Source organism: Lytechinus pictus, chromosome 17, assembly GCF_037042905.1.
Source record: "Lytechinus pictus isolate F3 Inbred chromosome 17, Lp3.0, whole genome shotgun sequence".
NCBI classification, from domain to species: Eukaryota; Metazoa; Echinodermata; class Echinoidea; order Temnopleuroida; family Toxopneustidae; genus Lytechinus; species Lytechinus pictus.
Genome location: NC_087261.1, coordinates 7,184,242 through 7,212,197, shown reverse-complemented (window position 1 = coordinate 7,212,197; position 27,956 = coordinate 7,184,242). Strand labels below are relative to the sequence as shown.

The 27,956-nt window shown below is 39.0% G+C and overlaps 2 protein-coding genes across 2 annotated transcripts; both read right to left on the bottom strand.

Moving 5' to 3' along the window:
• Nucleotides 1–170: 170 nt before the first annotated feature.
• Nucleotides 171–27,583, bottom strand: LOC129279868 (serine/threonine-protein kinase RIO1-like). The gene is made up of 17 exons (XM_064112019.1): nucleotides 27,514–27,583; nucleotides 24,993–25,085; nucleotides 24,564–24,607; nucleotides 23,554–23,604; nucleotides 23,266–23,393; nucleotides 22,787–22,829; nucleotides 21,919–22,062; nucleotides 20,888–21,030; nucleotides 19,533–19,619; nucleotides 18,800–18,937; nucleotides 16,612–16,715; nucleotides 12,129–12,235; nucleotides 11,248–11,313; nucleotides 9,931–10,023; nucleotides 7,654–7,707; nucleotides 1,276–1,446; nucleotides 171–370 (listed from the first exon to the last, which is right to left on the bottom strand). Exons 1-17 carry the CDS (start codon nucleotides 27,581–27,583, stop codon nucleotides 254–256), a joined length of 1,653 nt encoding a protein of 550 aa, XP_063968089.1. The 3' UTR covers nucleotides 171–253.
• On the bottom strand, nucleotides 3,748–6,432 carry LOC135157204 (uncharacterized). Its single transcript, XM_064112120.1, has one exon. It carries the CDS (start codon nucleotides 6,430–6,432, stop codon nucleotides 3,748–3,750), a length of 2,685 nt encoding a protein of 894 aa, XP_063968190.1.
• Nucleotides 27,584–27,956: the final 373 nt, after the last annotated feature.

The following is a 27,956-nucleotide window of genomic DNA, read 5'->3' as shown; positions in this document are numbered from 1 at the left end:
TACTGGAATGAATGTCTTGCCGAAGAACTGAACCTGGCTTAGTGTAAGAGCTCAACTCGGCAAACTTTTGACGTTCTCAACGCCAACACAAAACTTAAAGCGACCTTTTAGGACTTGAGTAGACAGGAGCAAATGCAGATGAGGATCTTGCTGTAGACTGATGCCATGGGATCCAAACATCTGATGAAAATATGAAGTGTCAATGATATTAAAAGGGTTCATGTTTTTACGATAGAATGGTCTTGAAGGGTCGTCATTTCTTGGTGCCTCTGTGAACCTTGGCTATCTTCTCCTTTCTCTTCTTCACATGCTTAGGGATCTTGTTTTTCCTGTTCTCTCTCTTCTCTTCCTTGATTGCCTTCTTCCTCTCCTGCAAAAGAAGAACATAACAAAGTTACAAACAACACTAACAAATCATACTTTCTGTATGGTAATTAATAATAATAAAACAATTTATTTATAATACGCTTCATACGTTGGATTCTAAGCGCTTTACATTGAATTTGAATTTATTAACAAACTTCATTCATTTGGCATGAACATTTTGTTTTAAAATATATACAATGATAACATAAACAAAAATATTCATTGTAATTATTATTACCCCGGGCATAGGATCCATCACTGCTCTACACATAAAGAGTACCATCTCCACTCCCTGGGGAGTATCCTGGCCAGGCAACGGTTTATCGCTGCACACAGGCAAATCTAATCACACTTACGTTCACATCCTACCGGGAACCCATTTAACACTTGGGTGGAGAGTGACAAACGTGGATAAGTGCCTTGCCAAAGGACATTAGCGCCAAGTGGGATTCGAACCCTCGACACTTTAAGAGTCAAGTGACAGAACCACTACACCACGAAACCTCAACAAAATCTGATTCAGACCACAGTCACACTAACAAACCTGAAACCCAACCAATGGTATGCCATTCAATTCAATGCAATAACTCAAACCGGTCTTCAGTTGTTTTCATTGGTGAAACTGTAGAATGATGCTGCCGTCTGGATTTTCCTCATTAGTGAAAGTCATTCTCTTTGTTCAGCATCACCATCTTGATCGTTACCATCATTATCATTTCGGTCAGCACCATCATCATGATCACCATCATCATCAACAACAGCATTATCATTATCATCAAGATCAACATCATCATCATCAACAGCATCATCACCACCATTATCAACATCATCAGCATTATCAACATGCAGCAACCTTGCTAAAATGCCCGTAAACCTTTCTACGAAAGCCGAGATGAAATGCCCTCTTACTCTCTTTGATGTTGGTGATTCATCTCTCGGTCTGTGATGTTGGCGTTCTGCATTCTTTTCCTCTTCCATCTCTTCTCCGCTTTCCTCCTCCTCTTCTCCTTCCTCCATATCCTCCTCCTCCTCTGTTTCTACTTTCTCATCTGCCAGCCTATCTTCAAGTAAGGCAGGATCCTGAATAGAGAGAGTATTATTAGTGTGAATTTGATAAGAGGGGCTTGAAGATTGCTTTGACCAATATTCTTTGCAATAAAATTCACATCAAATGTCTATACTAAACTCTAAAGATTGGCTCACACCTGCATTTTGCCCAAAGACAGTTGCAGCCAAAGGCGAAACAACTCTGAAACTGGGAATCACTAAAATCAAGGCATATAAAACATACTCTTTCAACGGTTTATAAGAGTATGAATGGTCTTAGTGCACCTTACTTGCATAATATATTTCAGTTTTCATCTCATAAATATTGTCTCCGTTCTGATAAAAATCTGTCTCATCCAAAACCACGGACTGAATACCCGGAAGAATGTTTTCATACAGAGGTACATCATATTTCAATGACTTGCCACGTGATGCTAAATGTTCTACTTCTTATAGTTCTTTTAAAAACGTAGTTAATTACCACATCTTAAGGACGTTCCACAGTTAAAGTGAAATCCATGTCATTTTCGCCAAACTTTGCACATAGATACTTTAGAACCTTAATATTCGAAATATGCAAAAATTAACATAGGTCCATATGCTTGATTTTTTGCTATAAAGCTTCAAAGTTCACCCAAATTGATATTGTTAAGAATTGCGCATTCAAAAGAATTTGGCATTTTTAGACCTCGCAAGATTACTACAATGAGTTTAAACCTCTATTACTCAGTCAAAATACATGAAAAAGTCATCAAATTTCGCAAGAGAGTTAATACTTGTATCGTTAGAATGGAGAATCTATTTATAGTGCTATTTGTTTGCAGTTTTAAGTCTAACAGCACTGTCAGTTCTTAAAATGGTGTAAAAGATAACAAAAACCCAATCTAAACAAATGTGAAATTTCAATAACATACTACAAAAGTACAATGAATGCTGCACTTTATTCAAAATCCATGTCATTTTCACCAAAATTTGCAAAGTTGTAGAGGAAGGTATACCTAAGAGGTACAAACATTTAAAAATGGGGGTTCATGTGCTTGTTTTTAAACTATCAGCATTTTTATTAGAGCAAATGTGCTTATTAAAACACAAAAAATGTGCCGAATGCTTTGTATCTATGTGAAGAATAAATCAAAACCACTCTACCATTTATTCAAACTCGGGGACTTATTCGTGATTCTTGGCAGCACTGCAGAGTAAAGTTTTTTGAAATTGTAGAGATGTTTTTTAAAATGGTCCATGGAATAATTTCATTTTTTAGCTTCATAAGGTAATGCATCGGATCTGCAGTTAGAGTGCAGATGATGAGAAAAATCAGCTCATATCCAGAGCTAATTAATCACCCGTTCATCCATTGTGAGGTCAGCGCGCAGAGTGTAAACTATGCGCAGATCATAATGCGCACAAACATAACTGTGGAACGTCCTTAAATTGGGTCTGACTGTACATTATTCTCTGTTTTTTTCATTTACTATTACATTGAATTGTAGGGTGTGTTCACGTAGGGGGAGGGTGGAGACTGGGTGTTATGACCAATTAGTTTGCTTTCTTATTGATTTGGTATGTTATCTTTGATTCTGTGTATAGTTTATATTTGTGTGATTTTCCTTTAAGTTATATGAGGACCCCTCGGTAGACCAGCAGCACCATGATTGATGCTGCCGAGTAGGTCCATCCTCCCGTTTTCATTTATCAATTTCACATGTATCATTTCATATGTACTATTTGTTTTTAACGGAAATAAACTCAATTCAATTCAACACAAGCTAACATAAGGCCAAACTGCAAACTAATGCAGACTTGGATGTTGTTTGAAGGTTTGCATGGTGGTATGTACAATCGCTGATGTGGTTTACGGTACACCATGTGTAGTGTCATAGAAACAGTGGATAGAAGAAGAGAAGAAATGGATAGGCGAGAAAGTGGAGATTTGAGAGTAGAGTATTCTTTCTTGTAAGTAGTCCTGAAAAGGACTGTAAACCAGGAAAGATTGAAGAGTTGAGAACAGCTTGAGTAGTGGAGCCGATGAGGAGATGCTGGCTTGAGTAGGCGAGTAGAGATGGTGAGTAGTAGAGAGACTCGACGTTTCGGGCAGGTTGACTGTCCGTCTTCAGGAGTGAGTGTTCGCTTGGCGTGCGGCGGTACTTATGACGTTCGTGCGGACGTGGGGGAAAGCGCTGGGCCGGCGGTCACGGCGGGCTGTCGTCGTAGGTGGCGCTCTGTGCGTGGGTCGGCGGTTTTGGCGGGAAACGAGTTGGTGTGGTATGCGGACGCGGTGTGTAGACAATGGGGTGAGTTACGGCGGCGTGTGTGTGTGTCGGCGTGGTAGGTACATCAGTTATGGCGATCTGTGCGTGTTGGTCGGCGGACTCGTCGGGTAGGCTTCGGCGGGATTGAGTGGGTGGCCTGGTGTGCGGATGAGGTGTTGGGTCGTCGGCGGAGGTTGTAGCGAGGTGTCGGTGGCGGCGGTGTGTGTGTTGGCGAAGTCGGTGGCGGCGGTGTGTGTGTTGGCGAAATCGCTGGTTGAGTTGGTGATTCGATCAGACTGCTGTGTTTGGTAGGAGGGCTTAGTGAGGTGACGGTGGTTGGTGGCTTGTTGGAGTTGGTTGTGGATTGGTTGGAAGTTGGGTGGTGACGTAGGATTGGGTGCCAGATGCTGTTGATGTGGAGGCCAGGGTCTTGAGGCACAGTGTGGTGTTGATGTATCTCAATGGCTTCCCTGACCCTTCTGGTATTCCAGTGCCGGATGTTGGTGATTAGATGGCTATTGTCCCAGTCTATGCGGTGATTTTCCTGTTGTGCGTGTTTGACAATGGCAGATCGGTCCCAGTCGCTGCGTCGGTGGTGGGTCTTATGTTCCTTTAGTCTGGTGTCGAAGTCTCGGCCGGTTTCTCCGATGTAGACTTTGCCACAGTCGCAGGGGATCCTGTAAACGCCTGGTTGCTTGTTGGATGGGTGCTTGTCCTTGTGAGAGTGCAGAATGGAGTGTAGTTTTCGAGAGGATTGGTGTCTGACGAGGATGTTGGCAGAGTGAAGGATGCGTTGTAATCGGTGTGAAGCCTTGCCAATGTAGGGAAGTGCTATGGTGGCGATAGGTTTGGTTTGGGTGCTGTCGCTGTTGGTGCTGGGTTGGCGGTTGGACGGATGAGTGTTGATCCTTCTCCTGGGGTAATGGTTGATGGTGGTGAGTGCATTGGTCACGTGCTTGAGTTCCTGTTGTAAGTGGGTCTTATCGCTGAGTTGGTGGGCTCGTCTGACGAGAGTGTCGGCGACTGATTGGTGGACGGATGGGTGGTGGTGTGAGCGGAAATTGAGGTAGCGGTCTGTGTGGGTGGGTTTTCGGTATACTTGATGAGATGGAAATCCGGATGGTGTCTTGGTGATGAGGACGTCTAGAAAGGGAATTGAGTTGTCGTGCTGGGTCTCCATGGTGAATTTGATGCTGGGGTGCTGGTGGTTGAGGTGGTTGAGAAACTGGTGAAGGTCGGGTGTGCTGTGCGGCCAGATGACAAAGGTGTCGTCAACGTAGCGGAGCCAGAGTGAAGGAGTTTTGTCCGCAGTCTTAAGTGCTTGGTGCTCGAAATGTTCCATGAAGATGTTAGCGATGATTGGTGAGAGAGGTGAACCCATGGCTGCTCCTTGTAGTTGTTTGTAGTAGTTGTTGCGCCATTTGAAGGAGTTGGAGTTGAGACAGGTGAGGAGGAGGTCATGGATCTGGTCTGGTGTGAGAGTGGTTCTCGATGCGAGGTCTTGGTCGGTGATCAGGCGTTGCTTGATGATGTCACATGCTTGGTCTACAGGTACGCTGGTGAAGAGGGAGACGACATCAAAGCTGACGAGTGTGTCGGATGGCTGGATCTTGGTCTTGGAGACGACGTCAATGAAGTGCTTGGAGTTGGTGACATGGTGCTGGGTTTGGCCTACGAGTGGTTGAAGAATGTTGGCCAGGTGGCGTGCTGTGTTGTAGCAGGGTGACCCACGGGTGGAGATGATAGGACGGAGGGGAGTGTTAGGCTTGTGTATCTTGGGTTGTCCGAATAGGATTGGTGATTTGGCTGAAGAAGATCTGAGTTGGAAGTAGAGTGCCTTGGGTAGTGCGTCGGATCGGTGAAGAGTTAGCAGTTGTTGGTTGATTCTTCTTTCGTTGGCCGGAGTTGGGTCTCTTTTGAGTTTGGAGTAGGTGTCCTTGTCCTGGAGAATGTCTTCGATCTTGTCATCGTATACGTCTTGGTCCATAACAACGGTGGCGTTGCCCTTGTCAGCTTGAAGGATGTGGATGGATTGGTTACGTCGGAGGTCCTGGATGGCAGAGTGTTCTTCTTTCGAGAGGTTTGGTTTAGGTGGCTTGGCGTCGGAGAGGGCATTGGTCACTTTGAGTCTAATTTCGTTGGCGGCTGCTTTGGAGAGAAACCGGAGTTTGGGTTCAACTTGCTGTACTATGTCGGAGAAAGGGATCTTCTTGGGAGCTACGGCGAAGTTGAGTCCGAGTGAGAGTACTTTGTGTTCGGCTTGGGTAAGTTGGTGTCGGCTAAGGTTGATTACGGTGTCCTTGGTTGTTTCGGTCGGAGGTTGTTGATTGGCTTGTGTGGGCTTGCGGGAGTGGAGTCGGTCGAACTTATTGATTTGCTTCAGTTTGGTGGACTGGAAGGCTTTGCGAGATGTGTAGTTGTTGAATGCTTGGACTTTGTCTAGGTCGTCTGGCTTGAGTCGTCGGCTGAGTTGAGTTTGAGTAGAAGCGATGCTTGAGTTGAGATCGTGGAGTTGGTGTCGGGTGCGTGAGATGCGTTCGCGAGTGAGGTCTAGGCTGGCTTGGTGCAGGATGCGTCTGGCTTTCGGGGTGTCAACAGAAGACTTAAGTTGAAGTCCTGGCGGGATGATATCGGAGTCACGGCAGCGTTTAAGGAAGGTGAGGTGGTTGGTAAGCTTAGCTGATTTGACTACGTCGCGCTGAAGTTGCCTGGCGGTGCGTTGAGTAGGCTCCCCGTAGAGCTGAGTCAGATGTTGTTTGAAGGTTTGCATGGTGGTATGTACAATCGCTGATGTGGTTTACGGTACACCATGTGTAGTGTCATAGAAACAGTGGATAGAAGAAGAGAAGAAATGGATAGGCGAGAAAGTGGAGATTTGAGAGTAGAGTATTCTTTCTTGTAAGTAGTCCTGAAAAGGACTGTAAACCAGGAAAGATTGAAGAGTTGAGAACAGCTTGAGTAGTGGAGCCGATGAGGAGATGCTGGCTTGAGTAGACGACAGCCCGCCGTGACCGCCGGCCCAGCGCTTTCCCCCACGTCCGCACGAACGTCATAAGTACCGCCGCACGCCAAGCGAACACTCACTCCTGAAGACGGACAGTCAACCTGCCCGAAACGTCGAGTCTCTCTACTACTCACCATCTCTACTCGCCTACTCAAGCCAGCATCTCCTCATCGGCTCCACTACTCAAGCTGTTCTCAACTCTTCAATCTTTCCTGGTTTACAGTCCTTTTCAGGACTACTTACAAGAAAGAATACTCTACTCTCAAATCTCCACTTTCTCGCCTATCCATTTCTTCTCTTCTTCTATCCACTGTTTCTATGACACTACACATGGTGTACCGTAAACCACATCAGCGATAATGCAGACTTGCATTCCAGGTGGGTGTTTCAACAAAGCTGTTCGTTAAATACGAATGACTTTACGCACGACTGGTGACCCCTTCTTGTGCTAGATGATACATCCCTATGTTATTCATTTAGAACATTAGAACATGTTCCAGTCGTCCGTAAAGTTGTGCGTAGCTTCATGGGCAGCTTTATGAAACACCTACCAGTTTGGTAATTTTAAGTTTTTTCAAACATCCGCAACAGAATGCAACCAAAATTTATACGAACGTAGATGAGTGGCAACGCGTAATTGTGAGCAAGGAAGGATGAGCGACAACGAGCAACAGCCAGCAGCTTACAAATAGGCTAATGCAGCGTTACCCCTCAATTTACCACGCTTTAGCTCGCATCACCTCGCTTTACCGAGTGCAACTCTGTACAAGCTCAGATGAGCTTGATTTGCAATTGAAAGTAAAGTTTCTTGCCATGCTCCACATTTTATAACATAAAATGCTCCCCGAGTAGAAATATAAGTACACTCTAAAAACAGTTTCTATCTCCGCTCAATGCTACATGATTCCAGTACAGTCAAGGTATTGGCACATAAAAGAAAAGTCATACATGATGAATAAGTTCATGATAGCAAGCATTTGACCATACCTCTTGTACACCACTCAGGTCTTGTTTGAGTCCTGTAATCGTCTTATAATACATCTAGACAAGAAAGTAAACAAAATCAAACAATTTAAGCCCTGTGTCAAATACTTTCTGTAATCATCACAATCGATATCAACTGAACTGTTGTACAAAAAAAGTGTATTTTCCCCATGACTAGAGAAATCATATTTTCATACATAAATGCTTGTAAACATAGAAACCAAATACTGCTACAGATACTGCAACATTGATTGATAATATTGGGAATTTAAAAAAAAAGTGTCAATGCTAAGATTTTAAATTATTCTTCCCTATAAACATTTTTTTTCTATGAAACTATGCATGCTGAGTAATTATCACTCAGTAGACAAAGAGTAGACTATGCACACCCCCCCTAAAAAAAATTCCTAGCACATCTATTAAACAAATCCTGTGTGTGAATAAAGAGTAGAGAAGTTTTATTATGAGCTCTGTTACATCCAGTGTTCCCAGCTTTTCAAGGAATCAAAATTCCCCAATTTTCCCCTGATGAATTTTAAAAATTCCCTGATAATTATTCAAAGGTCAAGTCCACCCCAGAAAACGGTTGATTTGAATAAATAGAGAAAAATCAAACTAGCATAATGCTCAAAATTTCATCAAAATCGGATGTTAAATAAGAAAGTTCTAACATTTTTAAGTTTTGCTTATTTTTCACAAAAAGTGACAAGTACATGTACAACTCAGTGACATGCAAATGAGATGGTCGATGATGTCTATCACTCACTATTTCTTTTGTTTTTTATTGTTTGAATTATACAATATTTCAATCTTTACAGATTTGACAATAAGGACCAACTTGACTGAACCATATAGTATTAAACAATGTTAGTTCCACATGTTCAGGGAGGAATTAATCATTGTTTCACTTGACAATGAGGAGAAAATTAGAATATTTCATATAATAAAATACAAAAGAAATAGTGAGTGGATGATGTCATCAGTCTCCTCATTTGCATACCGAACAGGATGTGCATATAACTGTTATGTGAAATTAAGCGAAACTTTAAAATGTCATAACTTTCTTATTTTACATCCGATTTTGATGAAATTTTCGGTGTTATGCTTGTTGGATTTTTCTATTTTTATTCAAATCAACTTTTTGTTGGGGTGGACTTGTCCTTTAAACCCATTCCCAGTTTCGCAAGTTTTCTAGGTTGTTGCAGTGAATTACGTGTCATTTCAGTATAAAAAACAATACTGTAAAACTAATACCGCAGTCATTCAATAGATGTTGTTTTGATATGCAACAAAATATAACAGAGTCTGACTGACTACCGGGCTTTCGACTTTTGGGCTGATCAAAATTCTGATTTTTCCCTCATTTGAGGCATTTTTCCCTGATTTGAGGTATTTTTTATCAAATTCCCTGATTTTTCCTTGACTCAAAAAAAGTAAAATAATTTTCAGATTTTATCTATAATGATAAAAAAAGTTAAAGAGTGCAGCTAGCTATCCACTTGATATGATATAACATCAAGTGGATATCTAGCTGCGCTCTATAACTTTTCTTATCATTATTATTAATATGAAACGTAACATCCATGAAGCTTTGAATACAATCAGATTCAGTATAACATTACCAACAAGTCAGAAAAGTTTACCAGGTCAATTTTTATGCTAAATGTGTTGAGTATTACATCAAAGGATGTACATGAATGTTTCATACTAAGTACAATAATACTTCAGTGTAAACTCCTTATAACTTTACACCAGTACACATATGAAGGATTCCAAAGAGTAAAATATATTGCAAATTAATGCTGACTTGAATGAATACTAACCGACAACATAAGTTCAACAATTCTACAATTTTTATCAAGTCTTAGCATGACACGGTAGCCTATGGGCCCCATATATAACCCATAATTCCTGCGTATCATCTCTCTTTGTTCAAATTCAGCCTTCAGTCAGGCAAAATTATACATGTACATGTATGTGATGGAAGAATTTTGACTTATTTGCAAGTCTATTGTAAGCATAAGAAAGCAAACAAAAACAAAAAATCCAATTCTAACCTTAAAGGCAGCCAAGGGAAAAAATGATACTCAAAACTAGCCATGAAGACGATTATAGAAATGAAGAATTCGCATGCAGGAATAGAAACAAATCAACTGACAAAGGTCCAATGGTAAAAGAATGGGTATGAATAGGAAATAAACCCTGTAATAATCAAAGTTTTCTTCAAGCAGCAAATGTGAGCTACAAGAAAAAAGAAATGAAATTAAAGGTTACCCTTACCTCATGTTCCTTGTTTTCTTGTGCCTTGATTATTTCCTTCATATAGTGATTGACCTGCTCAAGTTTCTGAGGAATGAATGCTTGTCGAAACACCTGAATAAACAAAGAAATATAATACATCATTACCCGAATCAGACGCTGGTAATTTACAAAGTCATATTGCCCTAGATTTTCTGTATATCGGGAAGGGATAGGTATACCATTTGTATTTTGCTCAGTCTCTATGCGCGTATTGACTTTGAATGCAGAGATGACACAAAATATACCTTTGCATTTTCCGTCTCACATCCAGGCACTTGAGGATGCGTAAGAAGAGATATGCTTCATAATGATCTGCGCAGCAACAATATACGCCATAATAAAAACAACGCTGGATCCGGGCGCTGGATATGAGTCCCGAGATCTTAAAATTACAAGTACGTCATAATGGTAAAGTGCAGAACCTATCCTGATATAAAAATGGCAACATAGAACCCTATTCTTAAAAGAAATATCTCCATTTTCAAGATTTTTGCTCTAGATGTCTGATTTGGATTACAACAAAAACATTGACTGGCTAAAATAAAATATATTGCCCTTAAAAGAACAACATTGCCCTTGTCTAAAGACTTGGGCCAATATGATTCTGTTGCGGGCAATATATTTGATGTTCCCCTCAAGGCTATTCAATATTATGTAAGTAGACTATGCACAAATCTATCTTCCATAAGTTGAATAATCACCTAATTTAATAGAAGAATCATTTCAGACCAGAACAGGCAATCCACTTTCTGAGTCGAATGATGTTGAAATCCTTTTAAGTGTTCTAAATCAATGGTTTTGGAATTTTATTTCAATTACATGTAACTTGCACATGTTCGTACTGTACTTAAAACTGCCTTGTTCAGGATAATCACTCTCAACAACATTGAATAGGCCTACTTGGTTAAAATTTGCATTCAATAAAAAACCTGCCTGTTGCAATCATAGTGATGTCTTAATAATGTTACTGATCACAATTCATGATTGACAGCACAAGTGTGGTAATACCTGAACGTATTAGGGGGCCATTAGTCTGCAGGCACAGACCCTGACTGTAACTTTTTGTCAGCACATGGGTCTTCACACAAGACTAACACAAACACAACTTGCTGTTTTAACTTCAAAAGGACCTTGCATAATCAAGTCATTAGCAGGGACCTTAGGCTGCATTTCCAGACCACTTTCCCTTGAGTGAAGAGTTTGCAAAGCAAACCTTGGTGCCTTGATATAGACTATCATGTTGCTAGTCTATAAGAATACTAGTATCATGTTTCTAGTATAGACCATGCTTCTCACCTCCTCATTCACTTCATCCTGTGCCGAGACCTCTTCAGAGGACTTGCTTGATGCAATCTCCATGGCCTGTGTGAGATGAATGAAATTTATTTACTAGCAACAGATTCGACTATTAATTCATTGCTGATTTATTTTTTTCATCAAATTAATTAACTAATGCATTCAACTTTTCATTATTCATTGGTCCATATATCAATACATCCATTCATTCTTTCATTCATTTATTCACTCATTCATTCATCTATTCATCTGTCCATACAATACATCCACTCATTCATTCAATAATTCATTCATTCATTCAATAATTCATTCACTCATTCATTAAACTATTCATTATTCATCCACCCATATATCAATACATCCACTCATTCATTTAATAATGCATTAATTTGTTCATTCGATCAATCAGTCACACTTGTGTGTAGTCCAATACATGCATTTCTGCATCCATTACCAGTGACTACCAACAACAACAACAAAATGTATTTCTGATCATTTGGGAATAGCAATTCTTCCAACACACTCTAATTCTAAAGTGAAATATGGTGCGTATCAAGAAAATGTTAACACCTTGAAAAGGTCCTGGCCATTTTACAATATCAATTGTAACTCTTTGAAAGATGGGGCCCATACATTTTCATAACAGTTCTTAAGTGGCCATCAACGAGCAATTAATACCAAATTATCTGTAACATAAAATTATGGTGTGCTGTTGTCAAGGCAACCATCAATAAAACTCCTATCTCAGATCTCCTTGATGCTCCCCCAATACCCAAGGTGCATTTCATCAACTATTTGGTCCGACAAGTTGTCAGATCCGACAACTTTCCTTGATTCTGATTGGCTGAAAGGCACTGGATAAAATGTCTTCATGAAATTACCTTATCTAGATATTGCTCTATGTTGTCATCGTTGATATTAGGATCAGTCACAAATTCAAAGAGTTCTCTCATTGTCATTGTGCACACGCCATTTCTTTTGAAGTACTCTGAATAAAAGGTTAAAAGGAAGTCGTAAAAAAGTACAGTCAATTATACACCACCATTTTGAAAGAAACCTGACGATCAACTTGACCATAAATCACAAGACCAGTGGTCATTAAACACCAATAAAAGATAATATACATTAAAAAAAATTATATAGTGTTTGAGTGTATGGCTTTCAGAAAGACGGCGACAAGGATCAGGAAACATAATTCCATGCACAAACTTGTCTTTCTTTATTCTGTTGAGAGTGTAGTGTGTAGAACAATGATGTATATCAATGAGAACTGTTTCGGGCACAGTTCATCATATCAAAAAGCCCAACTAAACCTACATGTACACACAGTGGAAAAAGGAATCTAAGTAGATCAAATAAGAAGTAGACAATGCGGTTGTAGAGAAACACGATTAGACCTTGTGAGATGTGACAAAAATTAAAAATCAGATTAAGTGGGTATAGACCATTTGTCAATTTACGATAAAATGTCACAATATAACACCAACAGAAGCAAAGAGAGATAATATAATTACCAAAAGATTGACAGGATATCAACTTGAAGACAAACATAATAAATAGAACCTAACACTTCAATGAACAGGCCATGCTTCAAGGTAATCATACCTCACTCTCAGCCGAAAAATTACAAAGAGTCATTGGTATTCATACACTTTGGACAACAGGATATAATCAACAGGCTGGAGATGAGGTGTGATTACCTTGAAAGATGTCCCATTCATTGAAATGCAGACCTGCCAACCTCTGGGAATGAAAAACTGTATTCTGTGATTAAAAAAATGTATTTTTCCCCAAAAAAGTGTATTTCATAATAAAATGCTTGGCACACTTGCTCATCGCGGCGCTCAAGCTGCATGCAAGCTAAAATGCGCACTGCTCTTGCAGATTAAAAAAAAATTGAAAGATGTGTATACCTTCACCCTGGTTTTAACAAAATGATTGAAAAAAAAAAATTACCTGAAATTACATTAATCTAATAACCATATTTGTGTACGTTTTATGAAATAGAGACATATAGAGATGATTTTTCTCAATAAATTACGATTTTGTAAAAAAAAACATATTTTTTAAAGAAAAAACGTACTGCCGTATTTTGGTTGCAAAAACGTACTAAATACGCCTAAAACGTACTGGTTGGCAGGTCTGGAAATGTTATGTTCTACATTATTTTTACTAAATAGGTTCATTATTGCGGATTGAAATAATCGCTAGAGGGTATTCATTTGTCTTGCAATCTACTATGGTCAACAAGGAAATTCGTGATCACTCTCGCAAAAAGTGTTCACTGGCTTTCTAGGAAATTCGTGATCACTTTCGCAAAAAGTGTTCACTAGCTTACAAGTTCACGAGCTTTCGAGTGCCGCTGCAACTCTTTATCAAGTGACGAAAATTATCTGAAAACGTACTCTATTTATACTAATCTCCAGGACCGTACGCACGAACGCGAGAACAATAGGTGGGCATTGATCCGTTGCGTCGGTGCGGCCGGTAATCCGTATATGCAAATAAGCCGGGGGTATATGCAAATACGCCGTGGGTCGGCAATATGCAAATTAGACAAAATTGGCGGGCTCGCTAGTTTCCCGTGGGCGGGGGCTGACTAGCTGAGCGGTCCCTCGTTCGGGGCCAGGAACGATCGGGTCGGCGTGCACTGCCAGGTAAGGGGGTATTGTGCTGTCGGATGGTTCGCATCCAGAAGTCGGGGATGTCGATCCCGCTGTCTCTGTTGAAGTTGTTAGGACAAAGACGTATACTAATAGCCTCCTTAATCCTGCGTGTATACCAATGTCTCTCTTTGGCAATGCAATGTACACCCTCCCAATCTGGGTGGTGTTGCTTCTCCCAAGCATGTTCTGCCACCGCGGATGTGTCGGTTCGCTGTAACCGAACATCGCGCTTGTGTTCAGAAATGCGTTCAACTATCGGTCGGGCTGTTTCTCCGATGTAAGACCCGTCACATCCCTGGCAAGGAATGTTGTATACTACGCCATCACGTCTGTGATCAGGGATAGGGTCTTTGGGGTGTACAAGCTGTTTGTGTAAGGTGGTGTCCGAGCGGAAAACCGTTCGGATACCGTGACCTTCTAATCGGCGTTTAAGTTGTTGTGAGAGGCCATCTATGTATGGCAAGACTGTGCAAGTCTTGAAAACCTTCTGATCCCTTGGTGGTTGTTTTTTCTTGAAAGTGTTCTTGATAAAACGGCGTGGGTAGCCGTTGCTGTACAAGGCGCCACGTATGTGTGCTCTTTCTTTCGGGAGTTCAGGTGGGTGAGTTATGATACGTGCTGCTCTGTCGAACAGGCATTTAACAAGACCCTTCTTGACCGATTTGTCGTGATGAGAATCATATGGTATGTATTGGTCTGTATGAGTGGGCTTGCGGTAGACAGAGGTGGAGAGTTTCCCGCCCTCGTGTCTTTGGACTAGCGTGTCAAGGAATGCTAATTTCCCTCCTTGCTCAGTCTCCAGAGTGAACTGGATGGACGGTTGCTGGCTATTCATGTATGAGAGTAGGCTGTCTGTTTCGGATCTGTTTACGATTATGAAAGTGTCATCGACGTATCTCTTCCACACCCGAGGGTGGCATGTGGAAGGACACTTGGGCAAAGCGTTCTGTTCAAAACCTTCCATATATAGGTTAGCCACAACCGCTGAGACTGGGCTACCCATTGCTGCTCCTTCTGTTTGCTCATAGAAAGAGCCTCTGTACAGAAAATATGTGGATCTGAGGACGAACTCCAGGAGTTCGGCTATCTGTTCGGGCATAAGTGTGGTACGTTCTGATAATGTGGGATCGGATTGCATGCGTTGCAGGGCCGTACTGCATGCGCCCTCTATCGGTACGTTAGTGAAGAGGGAGACTACATCAAAAGAGATCATGGATTCCTGTTCGTTAACTGTCTGCTCCGATGTGAATTCAGCGAATTCACTGGAGTTGGAAACCGTGTGTTCTGAGCAGTTAGTGAGAGGGGACAGGATGTCCGCCAGGTACTTTGATAGGTTATAGGCAAATGAACCTATGCATGATACTATTGGTCTGAGAGGTATCCCGGGTTTGTGTATTTTGGGCAACCCGTACATGTATATTCTAGGTGGCTGTTTCTGTGTGGGCTTTATCTTTTTGTATGTAGCCTCATCTAGAACTTTGTCTTTCTTTAGTGCCAGTAACGTACTGGTCAGTTTGCGACACATTCGATCTGTGGGGTCTTTCTTTAGCATTTTATACGGACCAGAGCTCAGAAGCTCGGTCATTTTGTCTTCGTAGGCGGTACTATCTAAAATGATTGTGGCCCTACCCTTATCCGCAGGGAGAATTGTGATGCTATCATCACTCTTGAGTGTTTTAAGAGCATCACGCATCTCTCTTGTGGTATTCGGTTTCGGAGAACGTGCTCTCTGTAGAATGGAATCTACATCTTTTCGTGCGGCATCGGCCGAAACTGGATCAATATACTTGACCACGGTTTCAACCTTAGCTACAATCTCGGTAATGGGCAATTTTGGGGGCGACACGGCAAAGGCGAGGCCTTTCTTAAGCAATTGCTCCTCGGTGGAGGTGATCTGTCTCGAGGATAGATTAACAAACCATTTATCCTCATTCGCTAATGAGGCGGTGACCTTCTTCGATTTGGGTTGTATCAACTTTTCAAATTTAGCCTGTTGCCTTTTCTTGCATTTAGCGAAAACATCTGCGTAGATATTTTCATTAACCTTCAGAATGTCTGTACTATGTTGGGCTTGCATAGTCTCTTTGATATCGGCTTTTAAAGTTTCGTATTCCGTCTTAGCCGAATCAATCGTGCATCTAGTGAGAAAGATGCGTTCTTTCAGAAAACGGAGGGCGGCCGTTTCTGCTACCTTTCTTGCTCCTTTGGTGTTCATAGGAGGCTTGACCCGCAGGTCTTTGGGAACCACTGACGCTTTAATGCAACGCACAAGAAAGGTCAAGTGGTTGGAAAATCGAACTATCTTCTTACTACATCGTTCGTATCTTCGAGTCAACTTTAGGGCGGGGCGCCCATATGTTCGTTCAATAATACTAAATAGGTTCATTATTGCGGATTGAAATAATCGCTAGAGGGTATTCATTTGTCTCGCAATCTACTATGGTCAACAAGGAAATTTGTGATCACTCTCGCAAAAAGTGTTCACTGGCTTTCTAGGAAATTCGTGATCACTCTCGCAAAAAGTGTTCACTAGCTTACAAGTTCACAAGCTTTCGAGTGCCGCTGCAACTCTTTATCAAGTGACGAAAATTATCTGAAAACGTACTCTATTTATACTAATCCTTGTTGACCATAGTAGATTGCGAGACAAATGAATACCCTCTAGCGATTATATTATTTTTGTTTATAATATAATTACCGGTGACATTGGTGCAATCTTTGCGAAGGAATTCCAAGGCACTGGGATGGTCATGCTCGACAGATTGAGATACATCTATGATATACAGCTTGTCTGCACAATACCTGTCAAGAGAAACATAATACGATGGTGAGATTGTCTAAATTCACTTTAAGCCTTGTCAGATAGACCGTGTGCGTACAAAAATTGACACCTCACAAATCCCCAAATTAAGGAAAAAATATTTCATGAACACATAATAATTATATACATGAATGGCCTGAAAGAGTATCTTCTCCCAAATTATAGGATACAATATAACTGTGGTATATTTCATGAACACATAATAATTATATACATGAATGGCCTGAAAGAGTATCTTCTCCCAAATTATAGGATACAATATATATGTGGTATATTTCATGAACACATAATAATTATATACATGAATGGCCTGAAAGAGTATCTTCTCCCAAATTATAGGATACAATATATATGTGGTATATTTCATGAACACATAATAATTATATACATGAATGGCCTGAAAGAGTATCTTCTCCCAAATTATAGGATACAATATATATGTGGTATATTTCATGAACACATAATAATTATATACATGAATGGCCTGAAAGGGTATCTTCTCCCAAATTATAGGATACAATATATATGTGGTATATTTCATGAACACATAATAATTATATACATGAATGGCCTGAAAGAGTATCTTCTCCCAAATTATAGGATACAATATATATGTGGTATATTTCATGAACACATAATAATTATATACATGAATGGCCTGAAAGAGTATCTTCTCCCAAATTATAGGATACAATATATATGTGGTATATTTCATGAACACATATATATGTGGTATATTTCATGAACACATAATAATTATATACATGAATGGCCTGAAAGAGTTTCTTCTCCCAAATTATAGGATACAATATATATGTGGTATATTTCATGAACACATAATAATTATATACATGAATGGCCTGAAAGAGTATCTTCTCCCAACTTATCGGATACCACATCTATGTGGCAGGGGCGTCGATCCATTTTTCAGATTGGGGGGCAAAATCATGAATCAACTTTCCAAAGGCGCTCGATCACACAAAACAAACAGACTCAAACACACACACACACACACACATATGCCTATATGTATATATATATAGATTATATATATATATATATATAGAGATTATATATATATATATATATATATATATACACACACACACACACACACACGCACACACATCTCACCAACAAATTAAATTTTTTAAAAAATTAAAAAATAATATATGCGAGCGCGAAGCGCGAGCTGAAAATTTTGATATTTTGATCTTAAAAAAAGAGAGTTTAATTGACGTTTTTAATAAAGAACAAGAAATATATCCAAAAAAAGATAATTGCAAATCGAAGTGGGAGTTCTTTTTAGGTATAGAACTGAAAACGGGACATTCTATTCACCTATTCAATCATGAAAAGTATGGGTTTTTGCTACAGAAATGATGCGAGCGCGAAGCGCGAGCTGAAATTTTTTTATATTCTAATCTGAACACCGGACATTTTGAGCACGATTTTAGATGAAGAACGAGTTGTGTATCTCAATCTCGCTTTCTGATTTCTGTGTAACATTACAATCTTATTTTATTTTTTGCACATGCGGAATTATTGGGGGGGCAAAACGATATGTTTGCCCCCCCCCAATATTTTCATTGGTGGGGCGGTTGCCCCCCCTGCCCCCCCATGATCGACGCCTCTGCTATGTGGTATGTCTTAACGCTTGGATAATCAAGATGTATTTTTACTATGATGTCAACTTTGATTTGCGCCAAAGTAAGTCATGGCTGCAATGAATGAGTCCAGATGCCAATGATATCATAATCCTACATGAGTTAGTAAACATACTTTGAAACCTTTATTCAATGAAATTAGAGAATTGATACTAAAAAAAGAGTGTTTATTAAAAATTATAATGTTAATTACTGAAAAGGTGTTTTAAAATGGATTTTGATGCAACCTACTTAACTCTCATCACCATCATCAAAAACTAAATCAACAACAACAAACACCCCCATTTATCATGATCATCTCCATTTAATAAAGAATTTAATTTCTCTATACAATCTTAATAACAAACTCAATAAATTTGCCAAGACGGCCGTACCACTCTCCAATATGATACACTTACAGCATGTTGAATTCACTGAGATCAGCATGGACAAGTTTGGCTTGTTGGTATATCTTGCGGACCTGTTGAATACATTCTAAGTAGAGCTCCCTCGCTTTCCCTTCACTTAGATTCACGTCCTTCAATAACGGAGCCGGCCTGGTCAACGAAAATAAACAGCACAGATTACTGAGTACATGATTTCAACAAGCATTCGCAGCAATGGACAATACGACAGAATAGCCTTGTGCTAAAAGAAGGTTCTAAATAATTGAAATTATTCTCTGGGTAGGACTACCATTACATCTTCTATTGCTGCTGCTGCTGCCACTTCTGCTACTACCATTACTGCTACTGCTATACATGTACTACAGCTACTACATGTATGTGCAATAGTGAGCCCATTACATGTAATACAGAACTACTTATACCAGAGCTATGTCCAATATGGAGAGTGATGGATTGATAGGAGGAACATGGAGATGCAAAGAGAGAGAGAGAACGGGGGAAAAGAGTAAAATCAAAGAGTATAAGAAAAAGTCAGAGAGTGAGAGAAAGAGGGGGGGGGGTGGACAGAGGAAGGGGTAGAGAATGAGAAGGGATGCAGAGTTATAGAGAAATGGACAAAGATAAAGAGAGAGACTAGAAACATACATGTAGAAGAGCAGAATGCAGAAAAGACATGAGAAAGAGGAAATAAAACATGGGGAAGGAGAAAGCGAGGGAGGGATGAGTAAATCTTATCATTACTTACCATCCATCGGTCCCAATAAAATCCATCACTAGAACATGGCTTCTAAGAACATGAGGTTCAGGGCAAGTTACTCCAGCGTTATGTAACCTGTAAAAAAGATAGAACCAATATCACAAATCCTAATGACATGTATTCTCAAAATTGAAGGATCAACAACAACTAATTATCTTCAGTTGCGATGAAATCTAGATCTACTTGGAAGTTAAGTGTCTTTCTCTATGCGTACATTGGCAATCTATAACATCTTCCCACAGAGCAGGTCGACTAACACTGTACATACATGTAAGGCCCAAACAGTTTTCTAAACTGTTAATTTTGTGAATGCATAATCATCAGTCTATTCATATGTTGAAAGTCTTGGAAATAAGTTCAAATTTATCTTTAAGTGGCCAAAACATGTGGATAGATGAGTGCAGTGTTTTGCGATTCCCAAATAATGAAACCATATTGTAAGTGGGAAGGTAAAAATCATGTATCGAAAAATTTAAAGGGGAATGAAACCTTTGGAATAAGTAGGCTTGTGTCGAAACAGGAAAATCACAGAAACAGATTAACGAAAGTTTGAGAAAAATCGGATAAACAATGAGAAAGTTACGAGCATTTGAATATTGCAATCACTAATGCTATGGAAATACTCCCTTTGGCAATGCGACAAAGATGTGTGATGTCACATGTGAACAACTTTCCCTTTGATGGACTATAAAATACCCCCAAAATGTCTTTTTTTTCTGACAAACTCTTTATCCATGATGTACATTAAAAATCTGTATTACATGCCCTCCTATAGAAAGAACACATGATCTACTGATAGATGTGATATAAGACGCAATTTAAGTGAAATATATACTAGAGTAATGGGGAGAGTTGTTCATAAGTGACATCACACATCTTTGTCGCATTGCCGATTTGAGGATCTCCATAGCATTAGTGATCACAATATTCAAATGCTCATAACCTTCCCATTATTTGTCCGATTTTTCTCAAACTTTTGTTGATCTGTTTCTTTGATTTTTCTGTTATCATACAAGCTATCTTGTTCTAAAGGTTTCATTCTCCTTTAACAAATTTGAGGATGGCTCAAAAAAGGTCTACATGTATGCTAGTGTTATGACATTGGTTGCAATCTTCTTTTACCAAGAAATGGGTTCTCAACAGGAACTAGAAGATTGTTTTTATAAAATATAATGTTGCCCCCAAATCTCATGATTCTAAAATACAGCTTTTTCAGAGCTGACGTCAATTTTTCTGAATTTGAGATATAAGATTTTGACAGCCTGCAGACAATACAAGTATCTTCTGGACGAGATTGGAGTTTTTATAAAACAGGTAAATAATTTTTTCTTATTTCAACTGACCTGAGGAGATTGCGCATCTCTTTCTCTGCCCACGTTCGTACCATCTTGCGAGGATTGCTCTTGCAGTAGCCGTGTCGGAAACGAAACTCTCCGGTCACATACTTATCTCGATCTTTGAACGTCAGAATCGATGTCTTATAGATCTAAAAAGAAAAAGAAAATAGATAAATAAATAAACATCAAAATATCACAACCAAAATTTTGAATAATTTGGTTTAATTTTCTTTTTCGTTAAATACTCAATCCAGGATATTTTTCTGGTATATATATCTTGGACGAATGCTTGTTTTTGCTGGAAACTACTTCAAACTATATAGTTTATATAATTAGACGATTTGAAAGAGTAATTCTTCTTCTTGATGCAGTTTCTATAATTTCACTGAGATTGCAGTTACGTATGCATATCCTTTGCTTCAGTGAACATCAAATTTCAAACCTTGTTTCCTTCTTTTATTCTTTGGAACTCTCTCAGAATTTCTTATACATTCAATCAAGTACCTGTGCGGTTTACTGTTATGAATTAAGACAGGCTATATATCATTTCAAAGCTTAAGATCTACTGTTTTTTCAAACTCAATAAATTCTCCAAACTTATTTTGGGTGACTTATTGTAAGTTTGGGGTTGAAGTGTGGTGGGATACCTGTTCTGACTCTCGTCTTGTATTCTGTGGGTCGTGTCTTTGAAACCCGCCACCGTCTAGTGTCCTTTGGCAAGGCGTCAATTCACACTTAGCCTCTCTCCACCCAGGTATAAATGGGAACCCGATGGATGCGAAAGCCTATTCCTAGCAATGAAATCTCGGAACTCTTGTTGGAATACTCCCCAGGGAGTGGAGAAGGTACATAGTGCATACATAATGTGCAGGCATGTAAGGATACGATGACCGGGTTAATTATCATTAAAATGTAGAGCATTTTTAGAAACATTTAGTATTAAGTGCTATACAAATGAAATTATTATCAACGTCATCATCATCATCATTATTCATTGCTATTACAAGAAAGGCTTATCATAATCATATTCCACCTACCTTGATAGCTCTATGTTCTCCTAGTTTTGTCGTAGCATGGTAGACGTTAGCTTCCTTTCCAGTACTGATACATCCATTGATTTCACTAATAACATGTCTACTCAACATCTTAAACACAATCATCCTAGTTCTAGGGTCGAGAACCTACAGGATTTAAGAATTTAAAAAATATTAATGAAAATGATTAATACCCCATCTTATCATGGGGGCCTTATGTGAGAAATACAACTAAATGAATCTTTTTCTGATTAATTGCCATATTACCTAAGCATGGTATCACAAAAATCATTAACAAAATCTGTCCTGCACATCTCCCATCCAAGCCAAATGTCTGCTAAGGCTTGTGAGCATTGGATAAAAAGTGAGAAAGTAGTTCGATCTGCAAGGTTTGCAATAGACCACACATCAGATCGTCCAACTGTATAAAGCTGATTCCTATGCACCCAAATCAAACTTTGTTAAACAGGGGTACATGTATAACAATCTTCAAAACATCTAGCCATCTTGGCCATCTAGCTATGATGAAACTCAAAAGTCCATTTTCAGGGTCTGTTTGCAATTCACACAACACCATTCCTAAAAACGTTTGATTGAACTGACTTCTAAGCTAGTCTGCAAAGGTAAACAATACAGCAACAGGAAATCCACTGTGGAATTCAATGCAGGGCAAAGTAGATGGTTATTACTTTTGTTAAGTCTTGAACACAATATGAATTAATATTACACACAAGTTTCATTATACCCCTAGTCAAGTTAAGTCATGTATAGGACTCATTGAGTTATGGTGTCTCACAGTTAAACCCAATTCAAAAAGAAAGAAAAATGACTGACATGGTATGTATCATGAATTGGAATATTGAAGGTTTACCTGCTCCATTGTAGCTCTATCAGCTTTATCTTTCACTCTTACTCTGAAAAAGACATAAGAACAAATTTAATTCTGATTTCATTTATTGTTTTCTTCTGCATTCGTACCACTCGTAAAACACATTTTTCATAAGCATGAATCATAGCTAAACTGTGCTAACCTATCAATCCAAACAAAATGATTTGTTAGCAGGAGGATTGACAATAAAGCAGATTGCTTAAAAAATTACAACCCCACATTCAAGCACCTAATTTCATCCCTTACATTATTATGAGTTGATCTCCGAATGAGATAGTACATGATGACTTTACAGTCACAGATGTCTTGAAACTGTCTGCACGAATTTGACTTTTTTTCTCTCGTGGGTGCTTTTTCATTAATAATATTAAATAAAACATGAATAAAAGTTCAGTTCTTTTTTTATATTTAATAAGACCTTTGTCATGTAAGCCTATGTCTTTCTATAATGGTTGGAATACCTGTCTGATTCCACTTTCTTGTTAGTCTTCATTAGAGAGTTGGTGGCTGAGTTGGAAAGAGAGCGTGGACCGGAGTATTTATCAACTGTTACCTTGCTGGCGTATCGGTGCATTGACTTTTCATGGGGCTGGGAAAGAAAAAAACAAGACTATGAAAGGGACAGTCAAATCTCGCAGCAGGTATGGATTACCAGAGAAAGGTGGAGCATGGAACTCATTCCTAGCAAAAGTTACCACCCCCCCGCCAAAAAAAAAAACACAAAAAAAAAAGAAAGAAAATAAACTGACCTGAAATGAAGAGGCCTCTTTGTGGCTGGCTGGGTTCATTCCGGGTTTAGACTGTGCGATAAGGAAATATGGGTAGAAGCAAGTCAATGAATATGCAAATGGGTGTTTCACATACATGTAGTTGTTTGTAAGTTATGATGACTTAACGCACGACTGGTGACCCTTTTTTGTGCTAAATGGTATATCCCTCTGTAGCTGACTTAGCACCTAAGAACATGTCCCAGCTGTACATTAAGTCATGAACAGCTTTATGGAACACCCACCAGGAATGACAACACAACGTGAATGTGAAAAATTCAAAGAATGTCAAGATCTAGGGGCTGAAAGTGATAATGGTATAAACTTAGCCGTCTAATCATGGTTACTTCCATAAATCATTTTATTCTGATTGGTTGTTAAGATTTTTCAACATCATAACCAGGCATTGTATTGGATGGCAAAGTTCATTTTTATACAACAGGGCCCTAGAACAGAAAACATCTTTGGAAGCACGAAGAATAGAGGAGATTGGGTAAAGAATGACACAATCGAAACGAGGGGAAGATACTTAAATAAAAGACAACTTATTGTGATAACAGGCATGATTTACTCAATCACTTTATGATTGGTTAATAGGACATCAGCAGGCATCTACTACATGTATTCGGACAATATTGGCCCTCTCACTTGGTAGATTTCTGGTATTCCATTCTGAGCCACCCAATATCATACATGTATAACATGTGGCCCTAGTGGTCAAACCCATATAGTAGCCATAAAAACGGATATGTCATACTGAAGCTTTTCGACATGCACTCATCAGAGTCTAATAACATGAGACAATGGTCACAAGTCATTTGGTTCTATTATACAAGTACATACATTGTTTCACTCTAGCATTCTGGTCATTCATGTGATTTTACTCCGCAGAGTACATGTAAAAAACCTTCAGTACATGTATGTCCGTTTTTAAGGCTGTTTCAATACGATTTTCAGTACCAAACGCGTATTCATATCAGTATTTACTTTACCTGAGGGTTACACGCTCGTACAGCATTGAACTTCTTTGTAAAATCTGAAAGATATTGAATATTTTTCATGTTTTTATTTTACAACAGCGATAAAGAATGTACATGTAGCAGAAGCAGAACAAGTATATATATTTATCAGGAAAAAAAGAAGATAAAGACAGCAGTGGGGAGGAGGAAAAGAAGAAGATGAACGTGAACTTATCTTCAACAGCATCAGACCATCGTGACATCACCAGAAAATTATGATCGGGATGTCAATAATATCACTAACCATCAGTATCACCATAAAAACATGAACATGTATGTAATTGCTTGGCCAAGTTCACAGCAATACATGGAAGCAAACAGTAAGAGTCGAAGAAGATCAAACAATAAAATTAAACTTGCACAAAAAGATGCATATTTTTTACTACAATCTTGTCCACTAACCTGTGCTTTCATCTTCCCAGTCATAATAGTCATCATCATCTTCTCCTTCATCATCTTCATCCCATTCTGCCTCATCTAAAGATGCTTCAAGCACTAGGAATTCATCAATCGATAGAGAAAATGAAAAGATAATGACAACAACAAATAATGGAAATGATAACTATAACATCGTAAACCAGCACCATTATCGGCATCACCATATTCAGTAAATAATAATAATGCTAACAAAAAAAAAGAAAAATCATAATAATAGTAAGTCAATTACATGTACATGTAGTAGGCTTGGGTTTAACATTTTGTCATTTGTGCCTGTTAGTGACTTTTTGTTTATAATTCTGAACTGCAAAACATTTGAATTGATACAAAATCAAACTGCAATTCTGATTTAATTTATTTGGTCCTCTATTTTCTTTGAAAATAGCATAATTTGCAAGTATTTTGATATTCTAAACCTGTATTAATCCATCAAGTTATCTAGAGCATGCAATAGCCAATGGCATTGGTTTATCTAGTCAGACAAAAATAAATCCACAGGTAGCTTTGATGCTAGACTTGTCGCAAAATCAAGTTATAAATATCAACGACACTACAAGGGAAAACTGGAAAGCCAAAAGAACGCGTATACAAGGAAACACTTGGGAGGGGCGCCCAACAATATTTCACATACATGTACTGTATATTCATTTGTGGTTGTGTATAAAACATATGGGGGACATTGTAGACGAATAAGGAGGGGTGATTTTGACAATAATTTTTTTTTCATAAAATGCTAAAACAAAATTAGAATATACTGTATCTTAAGAGATTTCAGGGAAAAAGTGGGTGGCATTATTCTCATATGTCGCCCATGTGCACTTTCCCTATCCCACCCATCATTTTCTCCAAATGTAGGCCTATTACATACAACCGCATGCCAATATTATGCGAGAGTCTGTTGGGTGCCCTTCCCCATGTAAAAAAAATGAGTGTGTCACAAAATTCCTCAAATGAGCAGTCTTCTCCTTGCCGTGTCTTTTCAGTTTGAAACTGCTCCCTTTGATATTAAACATAACTCTTACATACAGTACATACATATAAATCCAAGGCTAAAAAAGGAGTATCAGAATTGAATCCTACTGGAAGTAAAAAAAAAAAAGAAGACAGTAGGTGGTTTCAAACCGCCTCGATCACAAGAATCCCCGTTAAATTACGAGAACTTTTTTAGGCTGAAAAATACCCATTAATTATTCCTGCATTCACACCGCCCTGAAACATACCCTTCGGGATAAGTTCCTGAAGTTACGAGCATGCGCAGTATGGTCTGATAAGCAGCAAGGCGCGAAATTCAAAATCACTAGCCCAGCAGCAACCCATGCACGGCGCCGCACCCAACGACACGCTGGGCTAAAAGTTCCCGTAATTTGCTTTCAGACCGCCAAAATACCCACGACCTTGGAAAAATCCCCGCGAAAGTTCTCGTAATTTCGCCAAGTACATGTACCTACTATTTATCGGGTATTTTCTTTCGGGGATATTACGCGTAGTTTGCTTTCACACCGGGGTAAATTTCCCGATCAGAGAATACCTGGAACCGGCGAACTTCGAGGCGGTCTGAAACCAGTGAGTTTGGGTTTCGAGGTGGATTCTTATTTTATCAGTGGAGAGCACGGGATAGCTTTCCTGCAAAAGAGACACTTGTAATTACATGTACATACAATAACATCATTAACCATGAATTAACTAATTTGCTCCCCCCAAAAAAAAAAGAAGAAAAAGAAAAAGAGAAACTAAATAGATTAAATTGATATTAAGTACAGAATATGAGAAAGATTAATTAGGAAAGACTCCCATCATGTCCCCTCCACTAATTAAAACAATTCCTACAACAAACATCCCCTCTCTTGTTCTCCATTTCTTCCTCTTCTTTTCTACATGTACAAATACATGTACTTCAAGTTGGATTTGAACCTCTCGATCACAGCTGATGTATCTCCAGTCTGTCGCCTAACTCACCGAGCAAGCAGGAATTGCTGAAAGCAATGGGTTTCACAGCAATTATATGCCGATATTGCGACTAGTCTAGTCTCCAAGAGTGTAGTGAATATATTTTTCTGACTAAATAAAATGATGCGATCAGGAATAATTCAATACACACACTCAATCCTGCACGAAACATTGCTGGAATACCTTATACCGCATCTATTGAAAAAAAGTACTGTACATGTATATTGTCTTCCTAGCTTGGATAAATTGATATATACAGCATCTGTGCTATTTGTGCTTTGCTGTGCCGATGCAGTGACTATTAAAAACACTATTCCCATGCGTGAACATAATGCCACGCAGACCAAAAAATGCCTTTTTTTGGTATGTATCCAACTTTTCTTTCCTAAATCTCTTAGATATATGTCATATATCTGTACATACCCTTTCCATTTACCATAATTTTTTTAGTTCAAGTTCAATGGAGGGAACATAATGATGGAAGTCTTGTCAAAGATTGTTAACTATTTCTCTTTGAAAAATCAGAATAAGTTAAAACCTTTTTGGGTGAGATTTCCTTCCTCAATCTGAGCTGTAGGAAGAGACACCTGATTTCTTAGTGGGTGCATCCTAAAATGAGATAAGCATACAAGAGAAAGGTTATAGAAACTGTTCACAAACAACCAGCTATAAACATAACATATACAGACATTAACGAAAGTGAGCAAATATTGAAAAAAAATGGTTTTTTTTTTCTATTAACCCTAAAAGGACTGGAGGGCATCATGGCCACCCCCCCCCCCCCCCACTTTCCGCAATATTTCTAAAACGCAAAAAAAAGCATCGCAAAATTCTGTGACTTTTTTCACGCTTCGTGCGATATTTCTGAAACGCGAAAAGATACATGTAGCACCGCAAAATTTTATGACTTTTTTCTTTGTAATCTCAACTTTTGAGACCAATTTCGCGACCTACGGGTATAGCATCGCGATGCCACATGAC